Source organism: Leptinotarsa decemlineata, unplaced genomic scaffold (genome assembly GCF_025532065.1).
Source record: "Leptinotarsa decemlineata unplaced genomic scaffold, Ldec_3_MD MMD2_tig00000505_RagTag_RagTag, whole genome shotgun sequence".
Lineage (NCBI taxonomy): Eukaryota > Metazoa > Arthropoda > Insecta > Coleoptera > Chrysomelidae > Leptinotarsa > Leptinotarsa decemlineata.
The window spans coordinates 19092782-19118356 of record NW_027412549.1 but is presented as its reverse complement, the minus strand read 5'-3'; the positions used below and the strand labels follow the sequence as shown (position 1 = coordinate 19118356).

The 25575-nt window shown below is 34.5% G+C and overlaps 1 protein-coding gene and 1 long non-coding RNA gene across 3 annotated transcripts in view; one reads left to right on the top strand and one right to left on the bottom strand.

The window, feature by feature from the left end:
• The window catches only part of LOC141481868 (uncharacterized), a 146485-nt gene extending 135033 nt beyond the window's left edge, over positions 1-11452 (bottom strand). Inside the window, exon 1 of the long non-coding RNA XR_012465222.1 lies at positions 11363-11452. This is a non-coding gene — a long non-coding RNA (uncharacterized lncRNA). The remainder of the gene's footprint in view (positions 1-11362) is intronic.
• The window catches only part of LOC111515854 (glucose dehydrogenase [FAD, quinone]), a 62693-nt gene that overhangs the window by 17061 nt on the left and 20057 nt on the right, over positions 1-25575 (top strand). The window contains exons 3-6 of one of the 2 annotated variants that reach the window (XM_074174195.1): positions 15471-15631; positions 19312-19589; positions 23976-24222; positions 24582-24830. In XM_074174195.1, the coding sequence (XP_074030296.1) occupies positions 19344-19589; positions 23976-24222; positions 24582-24830 (742 nt within the window). In that variant the 5' untranslated portion in view covers positions 15471-15631; positions 19312-19343. Of the gene's footprint in view, positions 1-15470; positions 15632-19305; positions 19590-23975; positions 24223-24581; positions 24831-25575 lie in introns of both variants that reach the window. The other variant, XM_074174194.1, reaches the window with a different exon arrangement.

Genomic DNA, 25575 nt, shown 5'->3' with positions numbered 1-25575 from the left:
AGTCAGCCAACGCATGACGCATACCGCGAAAACTCCTGATGGGTCCCGAAATCCGCAGAGGGATCCGGAACGTTCGTTGACAATATAAAAACGTCGCTCTTCGTCCCGAAGAGTAATCTGTACCAAGAAAGCGAATCGAGCGGTTAACAAACGGTGAAGATGAATTAAGCGTTAGTTACTGAGTGGTGTAAATAAATTAGTTGTGATAGTGAAGTATTGTTAAAATAAATTTGTTTAAGACAGTTAATTCCTTAATTCGTTACAATACTTATAAATTCAAGAAGTCACCACTTTCATCTCTAGACTGAAATTGCGAAAATTTCACCACATCATTTGGCATATTTTTTATTTATGCATATCGAAAATTTCTCACTAAATCGATTTCGATACAGTATGCTTGAATTTTTTTGGTAGAGCTGCATTTTAATGGACTGGTTTGAAGTTCTCAATGTCCGATATAATAATAATAATAATAATCATGTGCTCAGGGCACATGATTCTCGGACACAATGATCACTTACCCCACGGTGTGGGGAGTGGTCATTGGTTGATAATGCTGGCGCGCCCTCCCGAATGTATCGGGGCTTCGGGGGATAGGGCCTGACCAGCGCACACTACAGTGAAAAAATAATAATAATAATAATAATAATAACTTTATTCACAACGTATACAGATTAGAGTATAATTAAAACAAAATATGTGAATAAAGTGGTTTGGCGATAAGAGCAGAGCTCTTGTTTCACAAGAAGTTATAAAGAATATGTAAGTACATAAATATTTGTATGAAAATATGTATGACCTTCATGGAGTAGAAACTAAAATCATTTTATCAAATTTTGTGAATTTGGTGTTATAGTTGAGCAAATTATATTTCGGCTTGAGGTAAAATAGGCCGATTGAATACTAGACAAACCAAAAGTAAGAAAAATAGATAAAACTTTGGGCAAATGTCAGACGTTCTTTAAGAATAAAATATTAATGTACAAATAGATAAAATCTTAGGCAATATGAATAAAATTATGCTACTTACAATACAGTATGATACAACTTTGGTATAAATTTTAGTAAGACTAACTTATTTCACTCCAACAGATTTTTTTTAAATTGTCTATCTTTTTCGAGAATGTGTTTTTTTATTTGTTTTTTGAATATTGGTTTGGAACAAGAATTTTTTATTTTGTGAGGTACGGTGTTATATAATTTAGTTGCCATGAAAGAATATGCTCTTTGTGAAATTGACTTTTTAACAGTAAGATAGGTTAGTTGGTCGCGATGTCGTGTGTTAGTTATAGTCGTGGTTTCGTGATGTTGCTTTATTTTTGCTGAAATGATACTTCACGTTTGTACAATAGTAATATAATTGTCTCATATCCATAACTCCACACTCTTTATACAGGAGATCTGACGAGAAACGTGAATTTCTAGACATGATCAACTTCATGAATCTCCTTTGTAATACCTCTAACGGATTGAGGTGTACACGCAGAGCTGATCCCCATGTTGTTATACCATATCTCAAATGGCTCTCTACTAGGGAACTATATAATTGAATAAGTTCTTTGTGAGGTAAGTAATTTTTCGACGAACGGAAGATGTGAAACATTGTTTGCAGTTTTTTCATTGTATATTTTATATGAGAGTCCCATCTTAAGTTTTTTCTATCTATGTAGACGCCCAAGTATTTAATTTCTCTCAGGGAATCTATTTTTGTTTTTCCTTGTTCGCCGACATCAAGAGTTTCAAATGGACAATCATTGGATAGATTGCAGCTAAAAGGAAGACAATTAGTTTTTTACAGATTCACTGTCAGGAGCCTTTGGTCAAATCATATTTTGAACTGTGGAAATCTGTTTCTACGTTCTTTTTCAAATCAAGCCAAGTATCTGCCTCATAGAATATCGCAGTATCGTCTGCGTATCCAATTATTTTCCCAACGCTATCCAAATTGAATGATTCATTTGGATATAAATTGAAAAGCAGAGGACCCAGTACCGTACCTTGTGGGACTCCACATTCTATTGGTTTTTGATTGCTAATTGTATCTGCAATTCGCTCAACTTGCATTCTATTTCGAAGATAGCTTTCAAAAAGCGTTTGGCAGTATCCAAAAACATACAAACATCTCAACCCGTTTTAGAAATGTCCAGCGTCAATTTTTCATAACGTCAAAGTCAATACAATGTGTCCAAAATGAAGAAAGCGACCATGGGAAAATCGAAAACCGTAAGAGAATATACAGGATGTGATTAAAATTAGGTCATGAATTGAACTACATATTCTTGAATCAAAAATAACTCGATTGAATATAACTTACCTTAATTCAAATGTGCACACAAAAAAGTTACAGCACTTGGAAAGTACGAATTAAAAATCGATTGTTTCCAATTATTCCAAAATTATCATTATTTAACGTCATACTCAGTCGTAGTCTTCAAAGTTATTTTCGATGCAACAAAATTCAAACTCATGAGAAAACAAGTGTCACTAACTTCTTAAACTGTAGGGTTGGTTATCAATTATTCTTATCAATTATCATTATCATAACATGGTGAAAGTGAAACTGATCATTGAACGTCTGAAAGGAACAATGCACTTCAACTTGGCCAATGCATAGATGTTGGACAACATTCCTTCGTTACATAACGGAATACATCGGTACACTTTCATCGGATTAGTAACATTATTTCACTTCCTAATCGGCATCTCCGTTGACCTCGAGTGGGTTATATCATAGTATTTCCTACTCAGAAGTAGGAAATACAACCCTACTCGGGTTGTTTCGAAAGTTATGTCCGTTTCAATTTCATGTGTTTTTGTATCTCGATGGTGTTGTATTATATGTAAAAAAGCAAATTGGGGACGTAAGAAGTACAATACATAACCTCTCAGTAACAAATATTTTGGTTATCGATTTCATCCTGGAAAATGTTACCTTTTCTATAATAGCATCTTATAGGCCACCAGCTACAAGCAAACAGTTGTATATTACTAAACTTGAATTTTTTTTGTTAACTAGAAATACAAAAGATTTCGAAATATTCATAGGTGACACTAATATTAACTTACTAAATGTAGATGACACTTATGTAAATAACTATGTTTGTAATATGGCTGTTCACGGGTTCTTTCCTAAAATTAACACAAAACCAACGCGAATCACTGAATATACCTCAAGCTTAATTGATCATATTTTCACTAGAATAAACAAAAATGATGCTCTCGATGAAAAAAAATTAATTCTTTTATATGTAAAACTAGCCTAACTGATCACTACGCAATAGCACTATCTGTAAAATTAACTGATCGTAGTGTGTCAACAGATAATGATATTTCAACAATAGAAAAGAACTATATAAATTATAAAAAAATTAGTAGTCTACTAGATGACGAAAAATGGGAAAATGTTTTGGACTCAAGTGAACCACTGTCAGCGTACAATCATTTTATTAGCACTTTGCAATTATATATAAAAAATAGTTCTGTAACTAAAAAACAGAGATTGGAAAATGAGAAACTTAAGCCTTATATAACTGATGGACTAATAACTTCAATCAGACATCGAGATCGTATGAAATCCAGACTTATAAAAAACTTCTCTATAGAACAAAAAACAGAATATAAACATTACAGAAATTTTCTAAGCAATCTAATACGTAAAACAAAAACCGATTACTATAAAAATAGAATAACAGCAGCAAATAATAACTATAAAAAATCTGGACTGAAATAAACGATATAACAAATTCGTCAAAAAGTACTCAAGCAGATAGTATAAATATAACCGATGACCAAGGTAATGAAATCTCATCAGATCTAGGAAAAGCTGAATATCTCAATGAATTTTTTGTTCAGGTGGGAACGCTAATGGCCCAAAAAATTGATACCATAACCTCTCCGCAGGAAGTAAATCCTCATATAAGGGATTCGCTATTTCTCAATCCAGTAACAAGTAATGAAATAATCTCCACTATTTCTACCCTAAAAAATAACACATCGGCAGGTCCTGATCGTATCTCGGTTTATTTGATAAAAAAATTCAACAAACACCTATCGAATCCGTTATCACATATAATAAATTTATGCTTCCTAACCAGTGTTATACCTGGTGCTTGGAAAGAATCAATAAAAATTATCTCCAGGATAGAACTCAGAGAGTGAAAATCAAAAACTGTTATAGCAACCCCCTTCCAATTACCATAGGCGTACCGCAAGGAACAGTAATGGGGCCCATACTCTTCCTAATTTATATTAACAATATTGAAGTACTGACAAACACCGAAAGCTCAGTAATCTCATATGCTGATGACACAGCGATCATGTTTTTTGGAGATTCTTGGACAAAAGTGTACGAACAAGCCGAACGAGAGTTAAGTATATATTTCGATTACATTGATGGCAGTCTTTTAACCATAAATACCGATAAAACAAAATTTATCACATTCAGTGCTGATATTAGAGACCAACCAGAGTTTGAGGGAATCACAGTAAAAAAAGGAACTTGTGACCATATACACTGTACATGTCGAACTATAAAAAAAAATGATAAAATCAAATACCTGGGTGTACTCGTAGACCAACACCTTCGATGGTCTGAGCATGTATCATATACAATTCTGAGACTTCGCAAACTTATACGTAAATTTTATCAGCTGAGAGATATTTTAAGCAGGAGAACCATTATGATGGTATATAATGCACAAGAAGAGTCCATTATACGTTACTTCATTATTATTTGGGGGGGTATGTACAAAACAGCCTTATGTGATCTAGAAACTACTCAAAACACAATAATAAAGATTATACTTAAAATCAAAACTATTTTCCACAAATGAATTATATCGTGAAGCTAACTTACTGAATCTTAAACAAATTTATATATACCAATGTATACATTGGATGATGAAAACCAAAACCTACACATATACTAGTAATTCCTACAATACGAGGTCTATTTCTAATAATCTAGTGTCTGTTCCTTTTTATAAAAAGTCTCTACCACAAAGATTCATAACTTATTTTGGCCCAAAACTTCTCAACATGGTTCCCGTGTACATACGAAAAATCAAATCGAAACTTAAACTCTCTATAGAATTGAAAAAATTCATTGAAGAGAATTATGTCAAGCTTGGAAATTGGAAACATTGTTTACTGATATACATGTATGCATTAAATCACTGTGAAAAATAGGTCGTTATCACCACACGTAGTATTTGCAACAACAATTTTCTCTCTCTCTCTCTCTATGATCGTAGTTTCTTCTTTCCCTTCTTTTTCTTTTTTGATTGTATCTACCAACCAATATTATTATTAGGTATTCAATCATTCAAATTTAATTTAAGATTTTTTTTTATTTTTATATTTTGAAAAATGACTCTCTAGCACAAGGTGAGTTGTAATACAAGCCATTGGCTTAGATAATGCACCTAGTGCAAAGCATAAAATTATCTTGTAAATATGTCTGAATAAATATGTCTATGTCTATCTCACAACCTGACATTCGGCAATAAGAATGTTGATGAACGCAGTGTTCGATGTTGGTCGTCGATGTATAGTAACCCAGGACGAGTTTTTGGGGACCCTGGTGGTGAATGACCCATCACAAACAGTGCGCGGGATGGTGGAACTGGGTATCAGCTCCTATGCGGTTTTTGATGGTTCAAAACGTATTGGAAAAGTCACGAGCTCTAAAAGTGGGAGTCCAACGTTTGAACGATCAAAAAAAATTGACACGTTTCAAAGTCTAATCTTCTTTGCTTTGCGCAACCAAAACAATTTGTTTTTGGAACGAATCGTCACGTGTGATGAAAACTGGACCCTCTTCGGCAACATGAGATGAATTACATCGTATCATCTTGAGGGAGAAGAGCTTATTCAGCATCGCAGGCGCCATTTTATGCTGATGTTGCTGAATCGACCTAAACACTCAACTCCATTTATATATCAGTATATCAGTCAGTTGCTAGATTTCATACAGTTAACATCTCTGTAAGTTCGAATTTTCACAGTTTGTACTTAAAATATATTTTTTTGAAAGTGACTTTACGTATACGTTAATATATTTGGTGCAGTCGTGGTAGGATTATCAGAGGTTCAAACACTTGCCAGATATCGAAGAATCAAGAAGTTATCATCAATTATCAGCAGATCGATACCAAAAGCCAGCCCATCCCGTTTCCCTATTCGGATATACGAGAAATTCCAAGAGAGAAGTTTAACTTGAGCCTTCACCCGAACAACGTAAACTTGGATGAACTGCATGAAATCAGAACGGGGTTCATAGAAAACTACCCTGCACTTCAAGAAAAATCAATAAGCTGTACATCCAGGGCTTGGACAATTATACTTTATGAAATTCTAACAGTTCTACTAGCGTATGTCATATACAAGAAGATTAGAGACACCAATCTACCTTCCAGAAGGAGCCACCAAAATATTCAACTTTCTCAGTAACCCTCTAAAGTTAAATCTGTTAGGGAAGGAATTACATCGTACCACCTCAAGGGAGAAGAGCTTATCCAGCATGGCAGACGTTATTTTATGCTGATATTGCTGAATTGACCTAAAGACTCAACTCCATTTATATATCAGTCAGTTATGATGCACTGTTTGGAACCTTTGGTGTAGTAATGAATATTACTGGAGTTTTTTCCCAACACCAATTCGTTATTTTTAAAACTGTTTTAATCTTCCTCTTTGAAGATGATCACTTGGTGATCGAAACACGTGTCGAGGTGTTAAAAATAACGATTTGGTGTTGGGAAAAAACTCCAGTAATATTTATCAGTCAGTTGCTAAATTTCATACAATTGACATCTCTGTAATTTCTAGTTTTCAGAGTTTATACTGAAAATATATTCTTCAAAAGTGATTTTGCGTGTACGTTGATATATTTGACATTCGGGGCAGTTTCTGTGTCACCTATATTTATAATAATTGACCTTCAAGCGCAGATCTGTATTGAATATGAACTCGTATCTGCATTAAAATTTAAACTAGACAGGAAAAATTTACAGAATACCAACAATACGAAGATAGATTACTTAGTAATCCCGTGTCTAGTTATCAAAACGATATTAATCAAGTCAAGAAAAATAGTTTTGAAAATTCAGAAGTATTTTGAAACATTTTGTACTTCATCACCGCGATCTCAAAAGTATTTTGATAAACATTGATGATCATCGAAAAGTATTTCCCAACAAATACCGCAGAGAAATATTTTGTTAATTACAGTGTGAAAATAATGAACTTTTTCAACGCGCGATTGAATTCAACGTGGTCCTGCTGCATCTGCAAAGTGCATCTGCAAGCGTCCCTCTGTGAAGAATTTTGCATGACTGGCTGTTGAATATGATTCAATATCCATTGTGGTATGAGCCAGGAAAGTAGTTGTTCTTCGGCAGGCGTTTTGTGTAGGTACTCTGGCATAGAGGAATGTTTCAGAATTTAATTTCGAAATATTTATACGGAGTATTTATATTTATACGTATGTATTTCTGTTCGCTACGGTCTTCACTTATTTCGATTTCTGTTAGAGTATTTTTATAAGGAATGTTTCTTTCCCGCGTGGGGTATTATTCACGAGTTCCAGGTACACTACCGTCAATACGTCAACGGAAATCCAGATTTGCTCAAAAGGGTCATAACTGGTAACGAATCATCGTCCCAATGGAAGAGCCCTGGAGGGCCAAGATCAAAAAAGGGCGCCAAGTTCGATCAAAAAGGTTTTGCTCACTGTTTTCTTCGATTATACCGTGGCGTAGTACATCAGGAGTTCTTCTCACATGGTCGTACGATCAATAAGGAGTATTAATCTGGGTCACAAGATCTTTTTTTGGGACTTCTGTCCAAGGGCACCGAAAATTATGATCCAGGGATCATTAGATCTGGAATGACCTCTAGCAATTTTTTGGAAAATTTAAAGAGGGGCTCGAAAAAATTTCAAAAGTTATAAACAATGAAGTAAAAAAATGGGGGGGTTTGGTTTTTTGTAAATATCTCGGAAAAAAAGGATCTTGTGGCCCAGACTATATTATCTAAAAACCGAATAGTTTAACGCGTTAAATGAAAATGACTCTTTTTCAGTATTTTTCTAAGCTATATACTTCTTTTAGTTTATCAGAAAAAGAGAATGAAATTTTGGTTTCCTGCACAATCAAATGCTCCCGCTAGTAATTGATCAACCATGAACTATATTACCCGGTGGTAATAAATATATTGTTTTTGCATATTTTGCAATGTCCGTAAATGCTCAATTGAGTGACATAAACTTACAAAGTACTGAAAATTATGACAGTTATTTCAACTTGAACAGCAGTAGAATAAGTTCGCCGCAGAAAATATTTACTTTTCACGTTACCAACCGAACACTACCAAAGGAATAGGAGAAAATAGTTTTCACATGAGATAAAAGAGAATAGATAGATAGATTTATTTGACTAAATTGATGGATGTAGCCGTTACTACGTGGTAGGAGATCATGATGAAAAGAGAAATGAAAATTTCTATGTTTTTTACCACTTTTATTTGTAACTAACGTTATTGCAGTTTCGTCCTATATGGACATTCTCAAACTTGAACAATAAACTAACAATGATTCATTACATTCGCTAATATATACCATTCAGGTACTTGATTGAGTACCTGAATTTACAGTTCACAATGCGCATGTGCCAATTTAAAAACCGGAGAGTAAATTAAATTGATTTGGTCATTTAATAGGTTGCACCCGCAATGTTTATGCTTGTGAATTTCCAAGGATTCTAAATAATTGAGTTTGCAACCCATTCGATATGAAGAGTATGTTCTCCAACATACCGTACAACGAGTGTAAGCCCCTCATTTTAGACATATTAGATCAAACCAAAGTAGACCATATCACGTACTTTGAAATTTCAACAGCTTTCGATGTGTGCCAGAATCAGTGCTACCTACAGTTCAACAACAAATTCTATAAACAGGATTCAGGTTTACCAATGGGCTCACCCCTTAGTCCACTTTTAGCAGACATATTTATGAACAACTTGGAGACCACGATAGTAAACTCCGACCTGGGTAAAAACATATTCATTTTTGGTACAGATATGTAGACGATACTCTTGCCTGTTTCAGAGGTACTACACGACAGCTGAACCAATTTATGACATTCATGAACAATCTCAATAGCAACATTCAGTTCACACTCGAAACAGAGATAAAGAAACAAATAAATTTCTTAGACCTGGCCATTACACACAATCAGAATAAATTCGAGTTCAATGTTTTCAGAAAACCTAGCTATGCAGACATCACCATCCCAAGCGATACTTTCCATCCAGATAGTCATAAATTATCAGCCTACACTTCAATGCTGCACAGATCATTCTCACTGCCTTTGTCTGTAGACTAGCTAGGGAAATTGATACAATTACACAGATAGGTCATAATAATGGTTTCAACGCAGATACTATCCAGAAGTTAGTCAGGAAACAAAGCCGGAAATTCACTCACAGATTAATATATCCTCAGGTCAAACAACCAGAAATCAAAAAATGGTTAACGCTAACATATTTTGGAAAAAGAACAGAGATAATTGCGGGTTTCTTCAGAAAAAACAATGTGGAAGTAGCATTCAGACCACATGCCAGGTTATCTCATTTCCTTTTCAATGCCAAAGATAAGGTCGACAAGTTGGAAAAATCTGGAGTTTATAAGCTTATGTGTCCGGAGTGTAATAGTGTTTATGTGGGACAATGCGGACGAAATTTCCAAAAACTGTATGCTGAACATGGGAACATGCTTCAGACTGGGAAAAAATGATTCGACGTTTTCAAACCATTCGTTGGCATGCAACCACAAGTTTCCGAATCTAAGCGATACGGAAATTCTGCCTATGCAAGGAAGGGTTGCAAACTCAATTATTTAGAATCCTTGGAAATTCACAAGCATAAACATTGCTGATGCAACCTGTTAAATGACCAAATCGATTCAATTTACTCTCCAGATTTTAAATTAGCGCATGCGCATTGTGAACTGTAAATTCAGGTACTCAATCAAGTACCTGAATGGTATATATTAGCGAATGTAATGAATCATTGTAAGTTTATTGTTCAAGTTTGAGAATGTCCATATAGGACGAAACTGCAGTAACGTTAGTTACAAATAAAAGTGGTGAAAAACAGAAATTTTCATTTCTCTTTCCATTATTTGACTGTTTTACAATAAGTTTACAGCATGTCATATATCAAAAATGGTCAAAGAGAGACATGATATATATAAATCAATAAAAAACTTTTTGTTACATTGAGTTTTAAAAGGACAACACAATATAGTATGACGTACACATTAAAAATATGTTGTAAAGTAACATACTTCACAAATATGAATATATCAGTGAAGGATAATTGTTCAATATATCAATCAATAGATTATTAACTATTTAATAATTCATTAATACTATAAAAACAGTGATCTAAAAGTACATTTCTAATAGCCCTTTTGAATTCAGAATTTTCAATGATCGCATCTCTGAAGTCAACTTGTTGTAAAGTTTCAAATTTATGGAGTTCGTTTTGGATTTTGTTAAACGAAATCTCGGCAACTTTATTTGGTTAGAAGATCTAGTATTATGTACGTGAATATCAGAGGTGTAAAAATAGTTTCTTTTATTTTCGTGTATTACACAGACACTTTGGAAAATGTAAATACATGGAAGCGTCATTATTCTCAGTTTGATAAATAAGTCACGGCAGTGCTCTCTAGGACCTACTCCGGTTATCAGGCGTATGGCCTTTTTTGAGACCTGAAAATTTTTGCGGCATAGCAGGAATTACCCATAATATTGTGCTATAACTCATTCGGATATGAAATAAACCAAAATATGTAGTTCTCAAAATTTCTGGATTGACAATACATCGTAGCCTTCTTAGAAGAAACAAGATACTGGATAGGCATTTGTTTAAATTTTTTGTATGCATGTACCAATAAAGAGAGTCATCGATTGTAATACCAAGAAGATTACAATGTGCACCTGTTGTATAGTTGTTGTTTGTTGAAATGATTAATTTTTGAGTCTGCTAATTTTATTCGCAATAATAATGATGCCTACTCACTTTTTATGATATAATAGATCGAACTTTCCCAGTAATTTGTCTGTCTAAAGGGCGCTCATTTAACTTTTAGATTAAAAAATGATTTATTCTTCATGGCGCCTGCCTACCAGATGAAAGTCCGTTTTTAACATTGTAAGCTAATGATATACACATTCCGTTACATAATCGGAATAATCTTTACGTTCCGTGATGAATTATAAAAATAATATGTAGAAGTAGCCACAGGCAACAAAATCAAGATTCTTTAAATTATTCTTCATGTTTTTATTACTTACATAATTAAAAGGTCGATGGTATGCGCCATAGTATTTCGAATATAATAGTTTTCTTGTTGTTTACCTGTGAACAAAAAAAATGTATTAATGAATAGTAAATTTTAAAAAAATAGGATTTGAATGTATAGGAGGGGTACTGTTTATATTTCGGGAATAGCAAATAATAACAAACATTGTTTCTCTTGATGATCAATACACTTTTACATTCGTTCAAACCATTTGTCAAAGCAGTTATTCCATTCCTCTTGATACACCTGCAAAACATGGTTTTTGAACGCTTCAACTACTTCTTCGGCGCTCGTAAATTGTTGACCACGCAATTTACTTTGATATTCGAGAACAAGAAAAATTCATTGGATGCTAAATCACGACTGTACGGAGGATGAGTCATCAACTCGATGTGTGAGAGCTCGCATTGCCATGATGGAGAATGATTCGTCTTCGGCGATTAGCTTTATGGATTTCTCCGAAGACTTCCGACAAACAAATGGTCGTGTACCACCCAAAAAATTTACCGTTGCGAAACAGTGGCCACATGGCCCAATCGGTCGAAGAAAACGATGACCATTTGCTTGACTGTGCTTTTGCCACGAACAACTTTTGTTGTATTAAGCTCGTCTTGGAATACCCACACGGTCGATTGCTGTTTTGTTTCCGACTCATAGGCTTATTATATCTTGGATTCGTCACCTATCATGATTTCATATACGTCTTTTGAAGCACCAAGGTCGAACTTTTTAATCATTTCCTTACACCACTTAACAACACCATCGAATGCACTGTAATATAGGAGTCTAAACTCTTCTAAGATTATTGAGAGAAACATTTTGGATACTGAAAGGAAGAAAGTTTGTTAATGCGAAATGTTTGATTTTTATGAAACATAAAAAAAACGCAGATACACCGTATGCACCATTACCTTTGAAAAGAATCAAACAATCTTCGCCATTCCAAGTAACAGATGTGGATTTCGCAGGACCGCTTTTTCTTAAAGGAGGCGAGAAATTTCGGATTTCTTGATGACTCTCAGACCATTCGTGGCGAGAAGAGGAAATAATATTTCTGTAATCTATTCGGATAACGGTGGGACTTTTGTAGGCACTTGGAATTTATTGCAAAAAAATTCGTAGGAAGATATTGAAGAATATTCGACAACCAGGATTTTCCAGGATGCTTCAACAACTCCTTGGTGGGGAGGATGGTGGGAGCGAATAGTCAGAACTATAAAGTAATATAGCGTCGTAATTTGGGAAAATCATCGACCTTTCACATATATCTCAAGTAGCGAAGAGGATCTGATTCCATTAACACCTTTGATGTTTATTATTTCAAACTCAAGCACCGATAATGTTGACAGAGGTCATCTACAAAAGAGCCTTCGTATTCGATTTAGGAAGGAATATCTGACAGATTTAGTCCATACTGGTCAACTTCACTTGAAATTGGAGATATTGTACTCATTGGAATAGACAACAAAAAACAATTGTTTCCAGGAAGAGCTGGAATAGAAAAAGTAACACGAGTTGAAACAGAACGAGGGGAACTAATTCGTCCTCTGCAGCGATTGTTTCCATTAGAAATCGAGGCAGACACAGCGAACCGATTAGAAAAGACTAGAGAAGTGGATACTAACGAGATACCAGAAAATCAAGATGAAGAAAACAATAGAATTCACAATGAAAATGTTACACAGTAAGAAGAAGATGAAGAGGGAAAAAATAAATATGAAAGAAGACACCAAGATGCGACGGCTTCACCCCAAGTCATAACAAGATCTGGAAGAAGAGTGAAGATACCGAAGCGTTTTGAGTTGGAATAATTTTGCAATTGGATTGCAAAATGGGGGAAGAATGTTGGAATTGTTTATTATATTATTTAGATGTTAATATTTTCTCTCCCTATATGAATAATTTTATTTTCTGATTTGTTTTGTATCTATTGTATCCAGTTGGGTTCAGTTGTTGATATAATGTTAATAAAAAGTCATTACAAAAAAAGTCAAAATCTATTTTTAAAACGATAAAATAAATGAGAATCCATCCCATTTTTTTTACAAGTAAGTGTTCTTGCAAAATCGAATGTTATGAAGCGAAACTAATATGCAAAGATGACTCTATCTCACAATATGTCACATGATGATCTTGCAATGTCAGTTCACGAACTGCATTGATGTTTTGTGGCACAACAACCGATTTTGGACAACCTTCACGGATACGTCGGCGACCGAACTACGGCCACGATTGAATTCACTATACCAGTGACATACTGGAAAAATATTTGATTTGGAATGTTTAGATATCAATGCACTGTTCTTTTCTGAAATATTCTTCAATATGCAGAGTATATATTAATTCCTATAATTGGATTCCGTTTGAGAATTACTTTGAAAAAATATAGAATTGTATAGGTTTATACCTAGTTTCGACAAGAAGTAACACTAGCATGAAAGCTGGAAAGAAGAGACCTTGACGTAGGTGCAGAAAAATTGGGAAATCGAAGGTATTGTAGGAACAGATGGTCCGGAACTCTGCATTCCACTTTTCACTCTCGTAAATGTCTGACAACTAGACTATGCTTGATATTTTTTCATAAATGAAGTATCTGAAGATGCATTTCAATATTCAACTACTTTATCAATGGGGTTGAGATATGTGACATACTTTATGCACCAGAAGCGATGGACCGATGATATTCTCGAAAAATAATATGAAGTTCGAACATAGGAATGCTTCCACGTTGTTTTCTTGATGATATCTTGTTCCTAGCTTTTCAGTACAACTGGAAATTTGAAAAACCTTTCTTTTTCCATATAATTTTCATTCGTTAAGACTGTCTAAGTTCAAAGCTTCGAATACTAATTATGTTACCTTCAATTTCTACAATTTTTTAATACCTACTACTTTCTCTCCATATATGACAACTTTTTCCAAAATCATGCAAGATGAAAAATTATGGTATTTGATTGTTTATTGTTTTTGGAAAAGTAAAGTTTCATTTATTCCTATCACGTTTCGCCCTAAGACGGGTATAAAAACATTTTCAATCAGATTCGAAAAAAAAATTATTCGTCAATGCATCTTCATCTTTCTCTCTGACTCTCTCAGTGTCGAATTGAATTTTGTGTCAGCAATACGTGAATGGAAAATATAAAATAAAATGGAAAATAAAAATACAATTCGGATGATGAACACATTTAAATTGTTGATATTGAATTAAATTATTGATTGATCAGGAGTGATTTTATGACAACTCTTGTGATGTAACAGTACAATCTGTTCTTCCATCTATCACTATACTGCATTATTTTTATCGATAAACATTGGTTTATATTATGATTTTGAATATTTCCATCAATCATTTTTTTTTAGTAGTTTTTGAGGAATTGTTCTGATTTGTTTCATGTTTGTGAGCATCATTTATCGTGACAAAAATTCAAATTGGTTGAATTTATCAAGCAGTGATATTCAATAAAAACTCAAGCGAAATACAGTTAATTATCCTAAATAATATAGCATTTATTGGAGAGAGCTCACATCTTAAATTTTGAGTTTGAGGTAATATATATATATATATATATATATATATATATATATATATATATATATATATATATATATATATATATATATATATATATATATATATATATATTAAAAATATTTTGCACTCTATTCCTTTATTACAAAAACTGAAATCTTTTTTCAAAATTCAAGCGGGTTTTGAATTATTCACAAAATACATTTTCATAATTCATATTTAATTTGTTGTTGCAACCAGTTTTTCTTAATACTCGAACATAGAACTTTGAATGTTCATAAATATAATATATGAGGTTTGTGTTATCTACAAATAACCTTAGTTCCATCAAGTTTTTTCTGTGCCACTGATATAGATAAGAAACTGAACAGAGCCAAGAATAGATACTTGTGGGACTCCACAAGTATCCTGTTAGAAATGCTCTGCTTGTTTTCTATGCACAGAACGTTTTATATTATGTTATAAGTAATTCTGAAACCAATCATCAGCTTATCCCTCACAGCGATTTTATTTAATTTCTGAAGTGAAATTTCATGTTCAACTATTGAAGGGTGTCTTTAATTTGTTTCAGGTATCAACAAAAATGGCACTACATGTTTCTTGACAGTCATGCTCTTTTTTCGCCTTCAAAATCAGATAAAAAATTCTCAGATATTCCGTAGGATAAAAATGAAAATACGTCCCCCGGACTAAAGCGAAAATATTGAAAGAAAAAAAATCCTAGTCGAAAAGGTAAGATGTTGTTTCTGTAATTATAATAATAATGTTTATTTCCAGGAACTGTACAAAAAATAAATCACAAAAACAAAATTTTTGAAGTGAACATAAATATCACTTGTATGTGAAGGAAAATTTCGGTTTGGGAATGCCTAATTCACTTCATAAGGATAAAAATATAATAATAATAATTCATTTTTTATTTACCAATATACAGTGCGGTCCATATGTATTGAATAAATTCATTTTTAGCGTTATTATGTACCATGTGAAAAAAACTTGAAACAGGTCGATTTTTATTTTTAAATTGACAATTTACAGTATGGAAATATTATCCTTCTCCAGCACCCCTTCTAAATTATAAGCACCCCCTCGAAAATTTTAAATAGCAAAGGGGGTCGTGTGGCACCTTTTGAAAAGGGATTTTAGTCTTCTGTTCAGCAATATTAAGTTTTTTACGTTTGGTGCAATCATAACTGAGAAAATTGATTTTTAGGATGTAAAATTTTGATAATGTCTCTAGGTATCACAAAACTTTACGTATAATGAGGATAATAATGCCACATAATATTTAGAAAGTATTTTTCAATGTACTTTACAAATAAATTAAATGTTCAAAATGACCACCATTAACAGTGCCCTCAAAAAAATAAGGGTCAATAATTTTATTGTTGATGATACCAGCCCGAACGTTAACTTTTTTAGGATATTGAGTGTGAGTCGCACACATCCAGTGAGGATTTTCTCTGCTCCAATATCTACAGTTCTGTCTGTTAACTGTTCCGTTCAAATGAAACGTCGCTTCATCAAAAAACACTATTTTGTTTATGAACTGCAAATCTGCGTTCATTCTGTCTATCAGGATCATCTTCATTTAACTCCTGAACCAACTGAACTTTGTAAGGGTGGTATTTTTCTTTATGCAAAACTCTCAAAATAGATGATTTACTTACATCATTGTTGGCGGCAAGTTCTCGAGTTGTCATATGCGGAAGTACATCTAACTTTTCATCAGTAAATTGAACATTTCTACCTGTTTTTCATCTCAAGGTACTCTCCGATATCAGTTGGTTGCCATTTCGCCACTATCCAAAGTTTTCTTAAAGATGGGTAGCCAAGTACGGTCTATTTCTAAGGAGCTATTCGAGATACAGTTCTCTCCAGACATGAGAATATACGCTGATTCTTTTAGCTTACGTCCCTTAGAATGAGGCTCATTAGTAATCATTCTTGTCCTATTCCATTCCACCCGATGTTCACCGTCTGATTTTGAAATGTGTTCTGATAATTTTGATTCTGTCAATTGTCTATTTTTTATATAACCTCGATATTCATTCTCACGCACTTTCAATGGTCTTGAGGTTTCACCAATGTAACTTTTACCACAAGAACAAGGTATTTTATAATTTATTATTAAATTATTTATTTAATTCAATATTGATTTAATTTATTTGTTAAGTACATTGAAAAATACATTCTTAATATTATGTGGCATTATTATCTTCATAATAAAATACCTTGTTCTTGTGGTAAAAGTTACATTGGTGAAACCTCAAGACCATTGAAAGTGCGTGAGAATGAACATCGAGATTATATAAAAAATAGACAATTGACAGGATCAAAATTATCAGAACACATTTTAAAATCAGACGGTGAACATCGGGTGGAATGGAATAGGACAAGAAAGATTACCAATGAGCCTCATTCTAAGAGACGTAAGCTAAAAGAATCAGCGTATATTCTCATGTCTGGAGAGAATTGTATCTCGAATAGCTCCTTAGAAATAGACCGTACTTGGCTACCCACCTTGAAGAAAACTTTGGATAGTGGCGAAATGGCAACAAACTGATATCGTGAAGTACCTTATATCACATCGAATGTTTCAGTTGTCAATCAACAACATTGACATAATTTCATATTTCAAAACTTCTTTGACATCTGTCGAAGAAGTAAAGAAGTAAGCTATCAAAAAAGGAATAACTGCGTATATATTCAAATTTTTTATCCATTTCTGAAAACGGAGGCAGATTTTGGCCTCCGAAACGTAAAAGATGAGTATTATTTCTTAATAATTTTTTGATAGGCGAAATTGTTAAATACGACAAGTTACTGATAAATAGAAGATTTTTCTTTGTAAAAAATACTTTCATTTTTTACACAGTAACTTATCGGGGTAAACTAAAAAGTTTGCCCTTCTACACTTGTATAAAGTTCTCCATTATGATTTTTATATTTTTTCAGATTGTGGAAGGTAACAAATACCCAAAAAAGGTCGATAAAAAAACTGATTTTTTCCTCCACAAAAAATGACTTTCGTTGAATACGAACAATATCTTTGATTAAAAAAAATTCCATCGGATGTGATGGGCTCAGTATAAAAATTATCATTGTGTTGCCCTTTTATTCTTCCTTATTTAAGGCATATCATCAACTTTTGTATAGAAAAGAACGTTTTTTCGGCAATGTGAAAAGCAGCATTGGTAACTCCAGTACCAAAAAACAACAATCCAGTAGAACTGAAAGATCTGCGGGCCATCAGTATCCTTCCTGCTTGCTCTAAAATAATAGGAAAAATTATAGAACAACAGCTTCGCTCACACTTAGATAGTAATAAATTACTACCAACAGTACAGTCGGGTTTCAAGCGTGGTCACAGCTGTACTACAGCTCTACTGAAGGTAACCGATGATATTTTCAATGCGAGTGATCGAAATCAATGTACCGTCCTGGCTCTTCTAGATTTCAGCAGGGCATTTGACACCATCAATCATGAGCTGTTATTGTCGATCTTACACTATATTGGCTTGTCAGATGATTCAGTTATTTTTTTTTCGAAACTATCTACACAATAGATGCCAGGAAGTTGTTCTTGATGGAGTACATTCCTTTGAATTTAAAAACAGGCGTTCCACAGGGATCAATTCTCGGCCCTCTCCTATTTACGATATACACCAATCAATTAGTGAAATGCCTTCAGTATTGCAGTGTACATCTTTATGCCAGGATTCAAGGTTAGTAAGGAGCGTGTTACAGGGATGGTCTGTTTAATAGATCAGGTTATTGTCAAGAAGTGAATAATGGTGGTCATTATGAACATTTAATTCAATTGTAAAAATCAATTATCTCAGTTATGATTGCACCAAACTTAAAAAACGTTATATTGCTTAACAGAGGACTAAAATCCTTTTCCAACAAGGTGCCACACGACCCCCTTTGCTATTTAAAATTTTCGAGGGGGTTCTTATAATTCAGAAGGGGTGCTGGAGGGGAATGATATTTTCTTACTGTAACTTCTCAATTTAAGAATGAAAATCGACCTGTTTCAGGTTGTTTTCACATAGTACATAATAACGCTAAAAATTAATTTATTCCATACATATGGACCGCACTGTATAGAGCAAAACTGATTGATTTTTCTTATGAAGACAAATGAAAGAAGAACTAATACTCTTGGGAGAAAACTAATCAGAAAATAATAAAACATTCAACAGTGTAGACGAATATGTATTGCTAAAGTTGGATTAATTCATATAATTTGGTTTGGAAGCAAGAATTTTTTTCACCTATACAGATCTTTTTTTTTCACTTTTGATGTTGAACGTAGGTTCAACTAGTACACTATGATTTGTACAGAACAGTGAAACTATGTCTAGTGAACCTCACTCAAGTGAATCATAAATTTCTGAAAGTTTCAGAATACTGTGATACTAATAATATAGATTGAAAAATGGTTCTGGAAACTCTCTTGATATCAACTACATTGAAGACAGTTGGCATAGTAGGGTCAACCCTCTGGCTCATTCCCCTTATCCTAGCTGGAGTGACTACATACGTCAACTACAGTAGGCTGGATCCAGAGGCACCTGTCATTGACGTTCACAATATCCACAAAGATTATGACTTCATAGTCGTAGGAGGCGGGTCCGCTGGAGCAGTAGTAGCATCCAGATTGTCAGAAATATCAAAATGGAAGGTGAGTTACGTAAAATAAGTAACATAACGCTGAGTATCTCTTCTATGATAATAATAATGATAATAATAATTTTGCGAGGTTTGGTGAACCATATAATATTTTAAAATACTGTTTTTTTAATTAGTTGGGAAAAAGATCAAAATTTTTTCGCAGATGATCGATTTAGTTTTTGCCAACGAATCAGATTTCTTAACATTTTAGTACAAAGAAGTGTCCAGCATCATGTGTACTCTGATATCTTTCTATCGTTTACAGTTTTTAAATAATTATAAACAAAAACGTCAATTTCTAATCAGTTATCTCCCTTGACAGTGTATTCATTTTTAATGAGTTTGTGGTTCTATGAGTTTCATTACGTTTCATTTATTTAGTCCTTATTTCCGTTTGTTTTCGTACCTATGTTGCCTGCTATATATATTTCAAACGTTTTTTTCAACATGGACAAACTAATGTTTGGTAGGTCCACCTATATGAGATAATTAAAATCATTAATTTGTAATATGTATTGGCATGTATACTGTTTCCTTACGATTTTTTTCATTATAGAGCCCTGATGATGGATTTATAAAGTCCGAAACGTTTGCAAAACTAAATTGTTCATTCATGAAAGAGTTTGATCCCTTTCCAAACTTATTGAAAAAACAGCATTTAAAAATAATGAAAATATTGTATTTATTATCTTCGAATACATTTCAAGCAAATCGATCAGGTACAATTTAATGTTCATATGAAGATAAAAGGCCAAGTTCAATTTGCATGATGACAAGTCATCACTCTACTCGTCCACTCAACCTCAAAAAATGTCCTAGTACGCAAATGAGTGAACAAGAAAAAGGAAAAATTATCTCACAATTCTACAGGGGTGCGCAAAAGTCCGGAATAAAATTAATATTTTTTTAACCAGTATTTTACGAAAAAAACGCTGAAACACGTCAGTTGATTTCACGTTGTACGCATTTTTTGGCAATAATTTTTTTTTTCAACCCCTAAGCTGCAACCCTTCCCAACTTTTTTTTTTCAAATGCAAACCTTTGTTGTGTATGGGCTCATTGAAAAGCCCGTAAAAAATGAATTCTGACCATACTCTTTATTTTTTTTTGTGGTTACAACGAAATGAAAAAAAACTCTTTTGAGAAGTTACAAATACCTAACTTGGTGCTATCTACGGGTGAATTAACAGGCTCCTAGGCGATGATAAAACCGTTTACGGAATTCCAAATGACCTCAGCCGGTATGTTATGTGATTCCACTCCAATTCTGCTTTTTAGATCTTCAATATTAGCCGGCCTATTCTGATAAACCTTGTCTTTCATATATCCCCAATAAAAATAATCTAATGACGTTAAGTCTGGAGATCTTGGCGGCCATTCAATTCTACCACGTCGTCCAATCCAGCGTCCTGCAAATATGTCATCGAGATATTCTCTGACATTGATACCAAAATGTGAGGGAGCGCCGTCCGTTTGAAACCAAAGTGTTTCAGTGGGGATATCTGGATCTGCTTCATTGGGAACACAACAGCTAAAGCAGGGACTAATTCAAAGCGTAAAAAGTCTAAGTAGCGTGCAGCTGTAAGGTTTCTCTAAAAAAAGTGTAGCCCTAATATTCTATTGTTGAAAATGCCTGCCCATACATTTACTTTCTGAGGACGCTGCGTACGAGCTTCGCATATCCAGTGTGGGTTTTCCTGACTCCAGAATCGATGGTTGTGCCTGTTAACTACTCCATGTAAATGAAAAGTAGCTTCGTCCGAAAATAGTATGTTGAGTGGAAACCCATTATTCTCGTCACATCGCCTCATTATTTCCTCACAAAATTTTAAAAACCTCCCAATCGTACGTCTAGACGCAGGATTGTTTTGGGCTAATGAAACCGTTGACAAATGTGGATCTTCCTGCAGAGATACGGCAATGTCCAATTTTTGATTTTCGTCTAAAACATGTGGCCGGCCACTTCTGGGAAAGTCTTTCACTGTACCATGTTCTTCAAATTTGTGTATGTAGGCTGGGAAATGTGTTTTTCCGGATATTTTGCATTAAATAAAGTACACACCTCACTTTGACTCCGCATTCTATCCCCACATCCGAACAATATCAAGACTTCGATACGCTGCCTCTCTGACAATACCATTTTTGTTTAGCAAATTAAAAAAGAACACTTTGAAGGTACCCAATTAATAAACTAAACATACATACAATTTCAATATCACCCAGAAATGCCACAATTTTAAAAGTAAGTCAAGACAATAGTTTTTATCACGGCATTCATTTTGGTACTAAAAATGCAACAACCTTTTTTTCTTTTTGAGGTACACTGGTCAACAATTGCTTGATATGGAATTAATTTTATGTGTCAGTTTTTGGTGAATAAATAAAATCCACAGAATGTTGATGCTACATTACGTTATCAGTTTTACACAAAAATCAATAAAATTTGTTGTGGTGCCTGGCCCGGTTGGTCTGTTCTTAAAATTTGTAAACTTTTAGAAAGTAGGTACTGGTGATCCTTAGCAATTGTTGAGCAATGTACATCATCATCACTTATTTGTTTTTCGCAACGTTAATTCACCTGTAGATAGCACTAAGTATGTATTTCTAACGTTTTTGGTTTTAAAAGAGTTTTTTCTCATTTCGTGGTAACCGCATGAGTACAAAAAAGGGTATGGTCAGATTTGACCCCGTTAGACTTTTCTTGTGGAGTTTTTTGAGTCGCAAGTATATGCGAATATATTACAAACCACATCAATCTTCAAAGCCAAAATGACCCATGACATCGATCAAATTCAGCCTGATTTATGCGCCAGTATGAAGGAAAATTGAACGTTTCGGAGACGGTCTACCCAGCATAAGAGCCGTGGCGGATATTTGATGTTATACTGCACACATAATGGCATCAATAGATTTCTCAAACGAATAAAAAACGTTGTTGATCTGTATCTGTAGAGTACGGAGGGTGAGTGAAGGCCCACATGTGGCCCACTTAGGCCACATGTGATCCATTGTACATCCTCCCAAGGAGTTGTCCTCCTAGGTCATCATCCATCCTGTCCTTTCCAGGAAGGTCGGCAGGTCTCTGGGAGACATCTCCTTTATATCGGCAGGTGTAGGCCAAGACTCGCCGAACACACACTCTCTTATTAACGATAACTCCGGACATTCGCATAGGACATGCATGCTAGTGTGTCCACTAGCCCCATATTATGGGGGTGTTTCCTTTGTTGACAGTGGCCAGTCAGAAATCCTACTAAGCAGTGTAGATTTTTCCTGGTCATCGCCAGATATTTTTTCGGCGCCAGCTTCCTAGGGTGACCAAGGGTGATCCTGGAAAGATTGCATCCTTTGATTTCATTCCATCTCTTTAGAGATTGAGCATGGGTGTGACGTTTGGCTCGTTCCGCAATTGTCGAAATCATCAGGCCCTAGATACCACTGGGTCCTAAAATTCTTAGTCCAGCCGCTTATTTGGCTAAAGAGTCGGCAATGCAATTACCTTTACTCCTGTCGTGCCCTTTAATCCACCTCAAGATAATGTTATTATCTACCGAAACTTTGGCTAAATCTTGGTGGCACTCTAGTTCTAGCCCTGAGGTAACACGTTGTCTGTTCAAGGTTAATAGGGCTTGTCTGCTATCAGTGCAGATTATTATGTTGATTGAGATACCAGCCAGTTCTGTTCGAACCACGCTGGTATTTTTTCCCATTCTCCACTTAGTCTTCAGGCTTAGTTATCTGGATACACTCCATATCTTGAGCCTTTTTTGGTTTTTGAGCCGTCTGTATATATGTGTATTGCATTTGTAGTATCTGACCATGTGTTCTGTTTTATTTGTATTTAATAGGGTTAACCAAACACAAACCTGGATTCAGTTGCATCCCTGGTTGCCTGCAGCAGAGGTTGCGCAGTAAGCGCTTCCCGCCACAGGCCCAGCCTCAATTGACCCATTTCTACTTCGAGGTTAACACCAGCCGTGCGCAATCGTAACATGGCCATTAACGCAACCTCCTTAACGTACAGGTCCAGAGGGTTCAGACCCGTAATTAATTCCATTGCCGCGATTGGTGTCGTTCTCATGGCTCCTGTGTTGTTTAAACAAGCCAATCGCTGAATTTGATATAATTTTTGGATGACCATTGCTTGTAAAACTTTCGGTTGTTGATTTCACGCACACTTTGTTTTATTTGAATTTAATGATAAGAAGCGCTCAATGAAGGACCCTATTATTCCTATTATTCGTTTCCTCTAAATCACGAAATTAGTGATATTCCATTTTATTCCAGTATAATGAAATTTCAGTGTCAATTTCCTTCATCAGGTACTTATTTCCTGAAATTCAGAATATTCTCACCCATGACTTCTTGGAAATTTCAATTCACTTCTTTCTGGCAGGTTTTACTCCTAGAAGCAGGACCTGATGAAAACGAAATCAGCGACGTACCTTCGTTGGCAGCCTATTTGCAGCTGTCAAAATTGGACTGGACGTATAAAACCGAATATACCGGGAAGGCTTGTTTGGGTATGAAAAACGGGCGGTGCAACTGGCCAAGAGGTAAAGTCTTAGGAGGATCGAGCGTTCTGAACTACATGTTATATGTGCGGGGCAACAAACACGACTACGACTTGTGGGAACAATTAGGTGAATACTTTCATTACTTACTTGCTGATGAAATGGAAATCTACCAAACTAGGCAAACCTTTGTTCCCGATTGATTTTTTATACTGTTACTTATAAATAACCTGTATTATCTTTTTCAAAGTACTGAGAGAACAAAAAATATTATAACTAATTGATACAGTTCATTGTATGATTTTCACTATAAAGGGTTTCACAAAAAATGCGACACGTGTTTCGCTATACAATAGCTTCATCAGCTTTATAGTGAAAATCATGCAATAAACTGTATTAATTAGTTTTAATTAGTTTCAAAACTACCAATATATCCGCAAAAATACACTTGCTAGTTGAATCTAACATCATATCTGATTTCACTTCAGGTAATCCAGGTTGGAATTACGACAATGTTCTGAAGTATTTCAAGAAATCCGAAGATAACAGAAATCCGTACTTGGCAAAAACTCCCTACCATAGCAAAGGTGGACTATTAACTATACAAGAGAGTCCTTGGAGGACACCTCTTGTGGTCGCATTTTTGGAAGCTGGTTTGGAAATGGGATACCCTATTAGAGACATTAATGGAGCTGAACAAGCTGGGTTTATGATTGCACAGGGTACAATAAGACGAGGTACAAGTTATTTACATTTTTTTAAATCGATACTTTAATGTATCTTCATGTAACTTCAGTCATATTGGTGTGGTGGTGGTATACATTGGATATGCGTTACTAATAATTATAATTTCAACATTGAAAACCTAATTTGAAACAGTTTGGACGTTTCAATTTCCGTTGATGCTCCTTGAAATATTATTCATTAAATAAATCAGTCCTATGGGGTGCTTTGAAGATATGATTAGGGAATCTGTTGACAGAGCCACTCCTAACTTATTTTATCACTATTTCCAATACTTGTGATGCACTGTTTGGAACCTTTGGTATAGTAATGAATATTACTGAAGTTTTATCCAAACACCAAACCGTTATTTTTAACACTTCGACACGTGTTTCGATCACGAAGTGATCAACTTCAGTTTGATCTTTCTCTTGCAGATGATCACTTGGTGATGGAAATACGTCTCGAAGTGTTAAAAATAACGATTTAGTGTTGGGATAAACTCTGGTAATATTCATTAATTCCAATATCACCACTGTTGAATTCAAAATTATTGAGGCATACATGTTTCAATATATTCTTGATATTGCTTCACTTATACTCTGGTCGACAAGTGGATTTCAGATCAAACCTTTTTTCCGCTTCCGAAAATGGCCAAATAACAGAAAAGCGTGTTTCCAATGATTCCAAATTATTTAGCTTTCAATATTTATTTTCTATGTGCAAGATTACGAAATCTCCGGTGAAGATATGATTCTT